This window comes from Neopsephotus bourkii, unplaced genomic scaffold (genome assembly GCF_033783945.1).
Source record: "Neopsephotus bourkii isolate Nb327-2 ecotype Australia unplaced genomic scaffold, CSIRO-AGI_Nbou_v1 NB_1037, whole genome shotgun sequence".
NCBI lineage: Eukaryota > Metazoa > Chordata > Aves > Psittaciformes > Psittacidae > Neopsephotus > Neopsephotus bourkii.
Genome location: NW_026901526.1, coordinates 1,280,035 through 1,293,180, shown reverse-complemented (window position 1 = coordinate 1,293,180; position 13,146 = coordinate 1,280,035). Strand labels below are relative to the sequence as shown.

At 42.4% G+C, this 13,146-nt stretch overlaps 2 protein-coding genes across 7 annotated transcripts in view; one reads left to right on the top strand and one right to left on the bottom strand.

Annotated features, from left to right (window-relative positions):
- RAP1GDS1 (Rap1 GTPase-GDP dissociation stimulator 1) overlaps nucleotides 1–4,407 on the top strand; it is a 97,501-nt gene extending 93,094 nt beyond the window's left edge. For all 5 annotated transcript variants that reach the window (XM_061360939.1, XM_061360941.1, XM_061360938.1 and 2 more), the window contains 2 exons: nucleotides 69–197; nucleotides 3,745–4,407. In XM_061360939.1, the coding sequence (XP_061216923.1) occupies nucleotides 69–197; nucleotides 3,745–3,872 (257 nt within the window). In that variant the 3' untranslated portion in view covers nucleotides 3,873–4,407. The remainder of the gene's footprint in view (nucleotides 1–68; nucleotides 198–3,744) is intronic.
- Nucleotides 4,408–10,651: 6,244 nt separating this feature from the next.
- TSPAN5 (tetraspanin 5) overlaps nucleotides 10,652–13,146 on the bottom strand; it is an 85,091-nt gene continuing 82,596 nt past the window's right edge. For both annotated transcript variants that reach the window (XM_061360944.1, XM_061360945.1), the window contains one exon: nucleotides 10,652–12,854. In XM_061360944.1, the coding sequence (XP_061216928.1) occupies nucleotides 12,789–12,854 (66 nt within the window). In that variant the 3' untranslated portion in view covers nucleotides 10,652–12,788. The remainder of the gene's footprint in view (nucleotides 12,855–13,146) is intronic.

Sequence of the window (13,146 nt, the reverse complement as noted above, 5' to 3'; positions counted from 1 at the left end):
CAGCTAATGCACAGAAGCACGAAAGCAAACAGCACTTCCAGATTCACAAACCTTCACCTGTATTTCAGTCACTGCTGAAAAGGATCTCGAAAATGCTCAGCTTGTTCAGATTCTACACAGACTGCTCTCAGACGACAGGAGTGCTCCGGAGATAAAATACAACTCCATGGTGTTGATCTGTGCCCTCATAGGATCTGGTGAGTATTCAGCAGAGGCTGCTTTCTTAAGAGATATATATATTTAAACTTAGCTCTCCCTTTTAGCCTGAAGATAGAGAGTGTGCAACCACACTCAGAGACCGGTTCTCTGTTCACAATGAATGTACACAGAAGGATTCAATTTACTATGACAGTTCCTTTATAGTGTTTATTTATAGTGTCAAGAGACTCTTAACTGTGTTTTGGATACAAACTGCAGAAATTGGACTCTGGCTTCTGCTCAAACTTCAACTGACAGAAGAGAAATTAAAGGCATTTAAAACCATACTGTATCAGGCTCTCTGCAAATATGCAGCTAACGAGAACTTTTTCACCTTCAGCTGCAAGTTTCCGTAATTGATGGTCAAGTGAAATTCAGTTGAATCTTACAGGGAGCCTCCTCACTCAGTTTTAAATTCCTATGAGACTAGTAGGAAACAAAGATACAGGCAATACTTAACGCAAGGACACACGTGCACACAAATGGAGAGATCCTCACCCTTACTCTCACTAGTAGAGTCCCTCCCCTCAGCAGCACTCACAGGCTCAGCCCACCGGGTGCTTTGAAAGACAAGCAGGCCACGCTCTAACACACGTCAATGCTGGACGCTGTGAACTCTGATCTTTCTGAGCTAACACTCTGCTAAAGGTCAGACTGTTTTGAGGATGGTGTAAGTGGGCCACAGTTCAATATTGCAACTTCTTACCTCTGTGTGGGCAAACAAACAGGCAAGCAAAAACCCTCACAAACAAAACGCCGCCAAAACCCCCGCAAAACACAGAAGAGCAAGTTGTCATGGGGAAACTTGATTTCCAGCTGAGGTTTCCAGTGGTGGCTGTGTTTCTTTCATTTCATTCTTTGAGAAGTATTTACTCGTGAAAGGAGAACAAATTTAACTCCATAAAGGCTTCAGAAATTTACAGACAACTAAGATAAAGAACTGGATTAAGTCAGAAAGGTGGAAACTCAGGGCCTGTGCGCACATGACTTGCCAAGTGTGAAGCATCTGAAGGTTCTCTAGAGATGAGTTTACAGCAATTCAGTTGAATTAATTAAAAGTTATGGCCAAGTGTGTGCTGTCTCTGTAAACAAAGCTGTTGGGGTTTTTTTCTCCTTAAACAGAGTTCACCACGCCTACTAAGTGTAACTGCTGACCTGTACACCCATGCAAGTGAATGCTGTATTACAGCCATCTTAAAGGAACAAGTGTTTGGTTTTAGAGCAGTCTATGCATCTCGATGTACAAAGATTGTGCTCAGAAATTGCCTCGGCTCTCAGAAGGCATTCACTTTAATGTTATGATATGTAATTGAGTTGGTATTCACAACTTTCTTGAGCCATTTTGTGCTTGGGATTATCTGTCCGTTTTAGAGCAGAAGCCTTGCTGCAGAGGTTCCCCCTCAGCCTCACCATGACGTTCCTGTCTGCATTCCCACTGCTTCCAACTAAAATAATCATCCTCAGAAATCCTGACACTTGCATTTTCCCCTCTTTGAAAATAAGGCCTGTCAGTCTTGCAGGTCTCTGTCACCTGCACAACTGACAGTTACTCGAAGTCAAATACCCCTGTGCTTATTCCACCAGAGTAAGGAGCACTCTTAGGAGCTTTTTTAAGGTTATCCAACTGGCAGAGTTCAGTCTGCCACCACACTATAAGCCTAGACATAAGGCATCTTAGCCTGCTCCCAGGCTCATGGGGGGCAGACAGCACATCATCACAGTACACAGCTGTACAGTTCAGGTCCAGCATTAGCTGACGCAGTCTTCAGCCCTGCTTCCTGATGGACAGACCTGTGTACAACTGGTGACTACATGAGAGGAGCAACTGAGCAACCCTGATATTAACCTTTTTACTATTTTAACCAAGGAGCGGGGCTCAAAAAGCCACATCTGCTCTTCACATGTGAAAATAAGTACACCTCTCCCAGTTTTGCCTCTAACTTTCACCACTGTCTCCACTCCACATTTACGTTTTCATATTGCAGTATACACACAAATGCATAGTGATTTTAAAGTAACTGACCCCAGTACAGTTCAATAAAGACTAGAAATGGTTGCTCTGGCTTAATTATTGCTAAGCTTAATTCTCCAGTGACTGCTGCTGTTACTGCTCTTTCTTACAGGATATCTGGCATCACTTTTTAAGCTGTGCCAACAGCTGTGTGTTAAACAGTAAATCAGTGCCTGTTTACACAATTTTTGCCATCTGGAAGTTGCTCTTGCAGCTGAGTGCATGGATGGAAAGAGGGAAAAATGAGGACAATGGAAAATAAAAGCATCTAAATCATAATGTAAAGAATCAGCAAAAGCGAGAGCATTCATCGCTAGCACAGTCACTTCTGTGTGCGAGGGTCCCCAGGCTCACAGGAAGCTAGACACTACACAGAACTATTCAGCTACTGCAAAAGACAGCAAATTCCTGAAATTCAGTTCAGTAACAGCTGCTTAAACATGACGATATCTCAGGAGACAGAGAGCAGAAAGTGCTTACACAGCATAACCACCCCAACAGCTTTGCTGATACTGCTCTGTACCTGCGGGTTCCCAGGGCACAGCAGCATCAGAGTTCCCGGCTCTGTACAGTAGGGGTTAAACTGAAAGAAAATTGAAAACATACAAACAAGAAAGTAGGAAGGGAAACAAATGTCAACATTTGCTATTAAAAAATGTAGGAAATGTGCATAGCATACAGCACAGCTCTCTGAAACAGATGGTTGGGATTTCTCCTGGGCAGCTCACGGATTAGAGCCACAGCAGCACCTGGAAAGCAAAAATATATGTAGGTATTTGTTGCTGAGTGGGAGTTCACTAGAGTGGCTTGAACAGGGCATGAAACAAATAAGTTGGATCTTAACTGTGAGAAGTCTGGAGTCCAGGGCTTTCGTTACTTCTTAAAAATTGCTCAATTTTATGGGTTGTTTCCAACCTTTCCTTATTAATACAAAGCACAGAGCAATCAGGATCAGAAGCATGAAACTCGTGTAGTTTCAAGGAAAACTGTATGTGCAGTATACCTATGCACAATATTGGGCTATGCACCACATGATGTTTCAGAGCCAAACTGTAAGTGGACAGCTAACAGTGACTAAGTGGTGCCACATCCCTCAAAGAACCATCTCGCCCACTTCACACCCCACCACAAGCAACCAGAGCTGTTTGATACAAACAGCACAGTGAACCTTTCCAGGCAAGCTCACTGGGCCAGGCTACTTGAAAGGAATAAATAAAACATTTCCACTAGGAATACCTCCTCAGCACCTGCTCTGGCAGGCAATCCAGGTGGATTTTCTGAACTGCTGTGCAGCAGCTTCACCATTCACCTCTACCTGAAATCCAGGGAGCCTGTGCATGTCCCTGGCCCTGCAGTTTTCTCTCCATCCTCAAAAACAATCCAAAAAGTAAATACAAAGGTTATGGGTACACTCACACTTGTGTGCCAGTGTGTGTATGGGGTTCAGTAGAATAGTTTCTCACGCTCACCACGCTTTTCTGTTCTTTTGCCCACCTCATACAAAGTGCTGTTACTTTTACTATTTCTCCTTCCAGAGCCTCTTCAAAAGGAAGTGCAGAGCATGGCGTTTCTAGAAGTCATATCAAAACTCCGCAGCCATGAGAACAAAACTGTTGCCCAGCAGGCCTCACTAACAGAGCAGAGACTTGCTGTAGAAAGCTGAGGAAGGTCTTGTTTCCAGTGCATCCCATCACAGATTTCACCTTTGTCCTCCGTCCTGCTGCCGCTCCTGCTGTGTTTTCCACTGTATCACTGTGCATGCGTGTAATGTTCCCACACAAATTGATGAACTGCTGTAGGTACCCGTCCAAAAAGGTTTCTACAAATTCATAGGTGGTGTTAACATGAACCTGTCTCCACCTGTAACTGTTCTACTTGTATTCTTGTTGCTTGGGCCACATAATAGAATGTGCATGTTGTAGTCCTATGATGACGTAGAAGTGGTACTACACAATGACTCTTTCCTCACGCCCCCTAACTGCATAACAATGTACTACTAAATTAGGGATGATACAAGATGCAGCAAGTCCAGACTAGTGTGCTGACTGTAGGATTAAGCAGTAAACCTAGCTCAATTTTTGGTGCTTTGGAGGTTCAGGTTTGAATGCAATGTACTGCTCATTCACTGATCTTGCCTATTAATGTCAAACTCGTGGTACCCAGAGGTAACAAATAAAAATTTCAGTGCCCTCACTTTATCCTGTGGTTTGTCCTTCTTTGTAATCTCATGTGGAAGCTGTGACTGACCTCGCACTGGCGAGGAGCCCTTGTCATTCCTGCCTCTGGCCCTGACACAATCACTGCCTTTCAGCTGGGCGAATACAAAGGAAACTATTCCAACCTCTTTCACTGTGTATGCTCACACAGCAGCACTGTGTGCTTTAACAATAGTGTGTTTTAACAGGAATACACTGTACAATCCGTGTGCTCTCGAGCTTGCTTGGCGTTGGGGTTTTGTCTGTTGGGGAATTTTATATGTGGATTTTACAGGTGCATCTTTGCAGCTCCTTTTCAACAGAACTCCATCAAGTGATCCTTTTCTCCTGTGCTAGGTAAAGGAGTTGGGAAATATCCAGTTTAAGCATCTTATCTCTTAGCTGCTCTTTCTGGGTTTTTACCATGCCAGCAGGCAAACCAACAGACAACTCTTTTGCAACACAAGGAGCAGTTGGGACGGCAGTTTCCAGCAAGCCTGTGCATGTTGTTTTGACTGTGTGGTGCCACTGTCTAGTCTGTTCAAGCCTACCGTGCAAGCAGATCATTAAGGTCTGTAACACTTGAAGGTGAATTCAGCACTTTCAGGACTGAAGTGCCAGCCTCGGAAGTTCCAAGCTCCTTTTTTATCATCAGAGGTTAGCAAATCCAGAGTCCAAGCACCCATGTGATCCCATGCCATGTGGTTGCAAAAACACTGCTTTCAACCTTCTCAAATCCATGAAACCACTGGCTATCCCACCAACACTGTGCTGGGAAGATGCCAGTCGTGATGGGAAAGGGATTACACAAGCTGGGTATGGAAAGAAACTTACCTCAGTCAGTTTAAGCTGAGACACTACCAAAACACAGTTGATGCTACAGGAATACTTACACAGCAGAGATTCCACATCCATTTAATCCAGTGCCAGAAATACATGGAAAAAACTGCTAATACTAAACCATAGTAAAGCCTCTTATAAAAATAAAATAAATAAATTCAAAAGCTATTTGCTTGTAATAGTGCAATAAAGCCACTGATAGAGCATAGAGCTGTGCACACAGACCAGACCCCATGACATGAGACTCCAAATAACACAGTACCTCTGCGCCAATGAACATAACCAGCATGTTTACAATCACAGTTCACAGTGGACCCAGGCAAGCCCAGGTTTCCTCTCTTAAATCGATTTCCATTGATTTAAGCAGATCCCAAAACACATTTGAACGACCCGTTATCAGTGACTTACCTAGTTCTACAAAGAGACTGTTTGTTTTGAAATCAGGATAAACTCCAAGTGCTCACACAAGCTGGTAACAAACAAAGTTGTGACACCAACAAAATTCCCCATTCACCTGGTTGTCTGGAGTCAGGTTAAGCATTAGCCTTATCCTTATTACCAAATTTTTATTAGGGATACCACTGTCGCAGCAAGCACAAAAGCCAACACTGATATCCCACTTTCAGACGGTTTCCCTGGATGGACTATCAAGTGAATATTACATTTCTAGATAAAAGCTGTACACAGAAGGAAAGCCTGAACAAGGGCAAAGATGGCATTTGATGCAGTAAGAGGAGGTAACTGCAGAGACTATGTCTACCCACACAAATGCTGTTGTGGGACATGGCGCTGTCTGCAGGTCACTTTACATAGCGAGTAAATCATTTATCCTCTAAGCCTCAGTAAGAGGAACAAGCTCTAAGCTCGTTAGGATCGTTTGCATTTCACTACTTGACTGAAGTCAACTGAATCGACATTGCCAACAACAGTTCTAATTAGATGCTTAGTAGATGGATTACATCTAAGCAAAGCTCGACATCTCCTGTTCAGACTATTTTTATGACAGTGATGCCAGATGTCAGGCCTTGTCATTAGTCTACTGCCACAGCAAACCAAGCTAAAGCAATCACTGCTGCAACACTGCACAGGGCAGGCAGCACCTCCCTGGCGTGTTACACTTGTCTGCACCTGTAATGGCTCCTGCAAGACCTAACAGCACACCAGACAGGAACACAAACAGCATGCATGTTTTTACTTTCACAGTGTGGAAATACAAGGCAAAGTTTCATTTTGGGTAAGGCACAAACCCCAACAATATGGGCCTTGGACCCGGAGGACCCATTGGTCAAATAAGACCACGAGACCCAGAAGGGTCGTTTGTTTCAGGAGCCCTAGAAATGGAAACCAGCCATAGCTTCAACAAACAGTACACAAAGCCTTTTAGGAGTGTGACAGAACACAGGAAGCCACTCCAGTCTCCCCCTCCATCATGAAAATGGCTATTGATGTGTCACATCTCTTGCACATTACAAAGATTTAGGCAATGCCTTTGACTTTGCTTCTTTCTGGTTTTCGTTTTCCCCTCACCTCTGCCCAAGGCCTCCACATTTGCATTCTTATTTTGACAAGTCATTTCCGTATGTTCCGATAAATGTACGTGCCTGAAACATGCAAAAGGCACTGGACTTCAGTTTGGATACAGAGATGTGCTTTTAAATCACAGTGGTATTTTGTCAACAAAACTAATTTTGAGATCCTGGATTAGGTTGCTCTATAGTTTTTGAAATACTAAAAAAAGGAGGCCTCCTTCTTCCTCCTCTCTAAAGGAGCACAAGACCATCACTACCCATTTTTACCTGCACAATAAAGTAAGTCAGCTCTCAGTACTTCTGCTTAGAAAAGGGAAATGCCCACCTTCCTTTACAAAAGCTTGATCAAGTCATGAAATCCCCTTGGTGCTGCCCACTGCAAAGCAGCAACTTTTGAACGCTTCAGGGTCACCAAAATGATAATGGGAAAGCTCCAACAGTTGTACTAACCAGCAGCTGCAGCACTCAGGAACACTGCCATGTCGGAGAAAAGCAGAGCATGTTCATCAGCCAGAGACTTCAACAACAGCTGACAGTAGGTACGGGATCTCCTCACCTGGGCATGTGCTCTTCACGTGTTAGCTTATTATTCATTTAAGGGCAGCCACTGGCACCATGATAATGTGTTTTGTGGCTTAATCAGAACACAGTATTTTAGGCTGTGTATGAGAGACTTGGGGATTTATTTCCCCTATTAGTTTGGGGGAGAGGAGGCAGGGGTTTTTCTCCTGGAGGGATTTTGCATGTACATATCTTTGCACCATTAATGTTAAGTGCTACAACTAAGAGTACACATTCACAACGTCAGATTTCACGCCATTTTATTTATAAAATTGTAATTATCTAACAAATTGCATAAAAAATGATTTACTTCAAGTAAATACAGAATACTGCACAACTATTAAAACTATTGTATTGTCCATCATAAGTGTATTAAAACATTCCTAAAAAATGCCTCTATTAAAAAACAAAACCCAAAGAACACAAGTAGCATGATCAAGACCACTTTCAATAGCTTAAAATGAATTACCAGGAAGTTGCATTAACTTCCTAAGTAGACTCCAGTTACATCCATTGAGATCAGCATGTGATACAACACCACAGTCTAATGCTAAAGATGACAAGTAATATATTATGCACCTGATCTATGCTTTTCTCCTAGACTGAAGGTAACCAGTCCAAAATCAGAAAACTAAAGCTCAAGTCAAACTCTACCAGGCATGCAGTTCTGTTATAGCAATACTTTCAATCGGTAGGTGTAGTTGGCTTTTACAATCCATTTTACAACTGATAAAAAAGGAACACAAGAGAATACATTCGTATAAAAAGGAATGATACACAAAGGGTAAATATCAACACCTTGCTGTACACCTCGGGATGAACCAGAGAGATTCAGTTGGAACTAATCTGGAATACACATTTCAGAGACAGGGGTGAGTCACAAAACCCAAATCCCAATCTCCCCATTACTCAAGGTAGTTCCAGGTCTGTCTCTGCTCTGTACACAGCGTGAACATGAACATACATACAGATGGATCTTTTTTATTAACACATCTATATTGTCAAAACACAAAAGACAGCTAGCAGTGCTACCTGGTGCACGCTAGGAGTCACAACACTTACACTGCGTGTTAAGAGAGACAGAAAACTTTATTTTTTCTTTTCAAGTGGCAAAATTTGGTATGTAACGGACCCAGCAGGGGAGTTTTGTTTTGTTCACTTTAGACAGTTTCATGACCAATTATAGGCATCTGAAAAAGCTTCAGAGAGAAGACAAAAATGGGAGGGAGAACTGTAACTTTCAGTGGTGCTTGACGCCTATTTAGACCTAATCTTCTTCCTAGGTATTTGCAGAACTGCGATTTCAGTGTACCCAAAAGGCACGCATCACAAGAAGGGAAACAGAAATTCACATGACAGTTTCTCTTGTAACCAACATTGTTAATCAGAATCAATTTTACCTAGGGCCTTTCTAAAGTAGTAAAATCACAGATTAGCATCAGGACAGGTCTTATAGCACCATGTTTAGTCCTGCTGCAAGTGATGGCAACCTCCTGTAAGTGGTAGGGGCTGCTGACTCTGACCCTCCATTTTACAGTCTAATGCCGTTCTAGTGCCAAGCAGCAATGGAAAAAGGCAAGGGAGGTCCTGCTGCTAAATCAGAGCCCGGGAGGCTGGCCAGGCCTTCACCGCTCTCCGGTGCCCGCTGCACGCCGGCTGGGCGGACACTAGAGGGCAGGCGATGAAAGCACTGCCTCCGCCATCTCCAGGACCAGATATAACCTCAAGATACCGCTCTCTTTTCTTCGGCAAACTCTCACGGTGGGACACGCTTCGTATATATAATAAACACTTTTAGGGTGAAAAGCAGTCATGTGCAAGGATCACTTAATCTGCATGCTACTATTTACATTTCAAACACTATTTACACACCAGAACTACGATTAGCATCTCTCTCAAAGGGGAGAGAAGGCGGCTTTCAGCAGAGAGTACACTTGAGCAAGCATCTCTGTAGCTTCAGACTCTAAGGGGCACAATCAAAATTATGGGTTTTGAAGCAAAGAGATCCTACTGCTACTAAAACAGACACACTGAGACAAATCAAACATTTGCCCATTAGACTATTGATTTAAAAAAAAAATAGATCAAAGGCCTGTGAACATGGAGAGTATTTAAAAAGCAGAGGAGCAAGGACTGTGGTGCCTTTTGGTAGGGCTCAGTGGGCAGTTTGGAAACGGCTTTAAAGCCAAGGCTACTGCTGAAGCTACCAGACCTCTCATTAGTAATGCCATCATCCCATACACATCGCCCTGCAAACAGAGCTACTTCACACTCCACAAAGGCCTAACACCAAATTTCTGAACAACTACTGTGCATTGAAGATAATTAGACTGATCTCCAAACTCAAGTCAACTCTACCATCACACCAGGCAGGAACTGCCAACAAGTCATACTGCCTATCATATCTTATTGCTTTAGAAAATGAGCACACATAGCCAGCAGTTGTGCTTTAGTTGCAGCTCACCTGAAGTTTTCACAAAAGTTTCTGGAAGAAAGCTTGCTTGCATTTGGCAGGCTCCGACATTAATAAATTCATTTCCAAGGCCTCCCACAAACTTCCCAAACTGGACACTTTAGCTGCTGAGTAGCTGCTGATGGTGCATTTCTAGGACATCTTACCCAATCTGTAGACAAAAACCATGGGATTTAAATGTGCAATATAGACAGCTAGTCCTGAACATTCAGTATGCAACCATCAAACAACTGCAAAAATGAGGAAAAGAAGAGCAACTCTTGGGAGCGGGGAAGAGGGGAGTATCAGCATCTGCAGCAATAAATCAAGCTCTAGAAAAATAAGTTATTTAGTGGTTTTTATGAGAACAGTCAGTCATTCTGGGACTCAGCAGAAGTCTTGCACATTTGTGTGTGAGAACAAGATTTGCTCACCTCAGAGTGTTTACCTTCCTATTAGTCTGACACTGCCAACAGCACATCCAGCAGACTGGAACTCAGAGAACAGTGTGACAAGACAGAAGGACAGTACAGAACAACTGCGGAAATTCAAGTAGAAAAATTAAGTTGTCTTCAGAAGCCCAGTAGCAATAAGGAATGTTTCTGTATTGTAGGCTTCATTTTTTCGTTTTTCTCCAAACCAAAGCACTGGATCACAATCAAGGCTCTGAGGTGGATGGGTTAGCTCCTCAACCACGCTTCCCTGATTTCTCCCCACAACATTTTGGCTCAGGGCATCAACACTGGTGCTGATGATCTGCCTGTCCTGCTGCTATCAGGCAAAAGGGTCTGTCCCTTTGGGGGGAAACAAACACCAGCAACTCCTCAGGTTAGGAGTGGCTAAAAAAAAAACATAACACTCTGGCGAAGTGCAACCAACTTTATTAAGGACAGTGATTTATAATTGTTTTCAAAGGCTTAAAAATAATAAAATAAAATAAAAAATTATTTTATGAGTCATAACTGGCCTTTAACAGCAGATACCAATGGATATGATGGAGGCTGCCTGATTCAGAGCCAGTCAGTGGGAGTTAACCAGAAGATGAGGTAATGCTCAAAGACAGGAGGACAACAAGACTGTCTGAGGCATCTGTGGAGCACCAGTGTGCCTACCACCAGCATTCAGAAGGGGAAAAACTATGGCCTCCTAAAGCACAGAAAGGGAAAATGTGCAAGAGTACATATACTATCATGGTTCAAGAGTCATAGGACCTGAAAGGTCCTTAATAGGTCATCAGACCAGCCTTCTATCCACCGCCCGGAACAAGGAAGCTTTGAAAGCAATGCATTCATCTCTTCTACTCCACATACTTACAAAACTCATCTCAGAAATATGTTAAGCTCTTACAAAGAGGTGTTACGTACTCTTTGCCACTTCCTGACCAAAGCAGGAGACAAGAGCTGACAGCTTTTAGGACTGGTTCTGCGGATACTGAGAAAGGTTGTACAACAAGATATATTTATACAAAGTGCAATAAAACTACTCAAGCCATGGTCAGGTTTGTAAGTTCACTTTTAGTGAAGAAGAACAAACCAAAAATTTTCAGATGGATGGAATCTGATCTAATTCTTCTTCCACTATTTGTGCTTTATTCCAAATTCTATTCTCTTCTGTCTAATTCAGAGTGTGTCCTGGCTGATCCCAATACACACTTCTACTTTAAAACGTTGATTCCACTGCTTCAAGAAAGCTTTTTGCTGCATTTAGAGCAACAAAGGGAGAATCATCTCCATAGACAGGACTTATTCACAGGAGGTAAGCATTTACTCTGGCAAAGGTGTTCTCTCCAACTTCCAAGGGAATGGGATATGATCTTTCCATAATCACATGCATTTACCAGTAAGTTTGGATAGACTGTATTAAAATATATGCACATATTTAAAGCACTGGAGTGTCACAGATTCTTACTCCACAGCTCATGCAAGCAAAAACAGTTAAAGAAAAATGAAAAATGAAAGACCAATGCCTCAGCTAGGAACAGACCAAAAAAGAAGTTTTGCACAAGTATATCAAAACACTAATATTAGTGAGATTCCCTAAATACATTAGGTTACACTAAATTCCAGAGAAACAAAAGATTAAGCCATCTCAAATACATATGCTTTCATTTTTTTTAAGTTAATATATCATTCATTCTTTGAATAATATTATTCACTTGGACCCAACATCCACACTTCTTTCATACATTTATACAATTATATTCCATCCTTGCCTTAAGAGACTGATGTCCTAAGGTATGGCAGCAACCAAGGGCTCTTCAGCCCTTGTTTGTCAAATATAAAACTCCTTTCCCTTCATACAAGGGTGCAGAAGGAAGGAAGATGTCGATAAAATCAGGCAATTCTCCATGTGAGCTTGCCGATTCCAACCTCAAAGTACTGCAGGGAGATGGTTGGAAGCTTGCGTAAAAAAAAATATTTCCCTTGTTTTAAAAACAATCTCTTTTACTGTACAATAGATGCATAGAAAGTTGCTTCCTGCTTGATGGGTTTAGGCCTGTAGCTATGTTTAGCTGTGGAAACAAGAAGATTGTTCCTTTACAGAGTGGTGAGGAGAGAGACCATCTCCAGAATATTTGGCAGCTATCGAAGAGCTCATGACACGAAGAATAAACAGCATATCCACAGACTACAACGATGCAAATCCATCTCACTGAATACATCAACTTTAAAAACAGTGTCCACTTGTTACTCCGGATCAATACAGTAGAGATTCACGGCTCAAGAGCTTTCAAACTGAGCTTGAAAAGCTTTCAAAAGCTTTTTTAAAAGAAAAAGAACTGTCAGTGAGCAGCAGATTTTAAATAGCCCACTCTTCTCCCCCCCCACCCCACCCCAAAGAAACGCGAGTTCACTGCAATATCAGGAACTTATACTTGAGACTACTTGGGAGAGAAGACTTCCCTGTCACCCATGTCCATACAGCTTGGTGTCGCAGCGACACACTGGAGGTTTCAGAGGGTTTTGGTTGTCCAGTGTCTTCTTGTGGTTACTTCAGCAGTTTTACCAGCTGGCTCTGACAGCCTCAATGTCACTAACCAAATTCTGGGCTAAGCATATCCCAAATATCTGGAAGAGACAACAGTTTATTCATTTGGAGCATCACACAACTCTTTTCACACAGGTAGAACTCCTTAGGTTTTACGGAACTTTGATATGAAAACAAGCAACAGAAAGTTAGAAATCAAATTAACAGTAAGCATTGGAAGAAGGAAGAGAATTGGAAAAAATCCTGTAACCCCAGTATTTTTATAGTGTCACTGGGTTCCAGGAAATTCAACAGTTCTAGACTTGCTTCACAAAAGCAACTGTAAAGGCTTTTTGCTGCTTACTTAAGCACCATCAGAAATAGCAGGCCTGT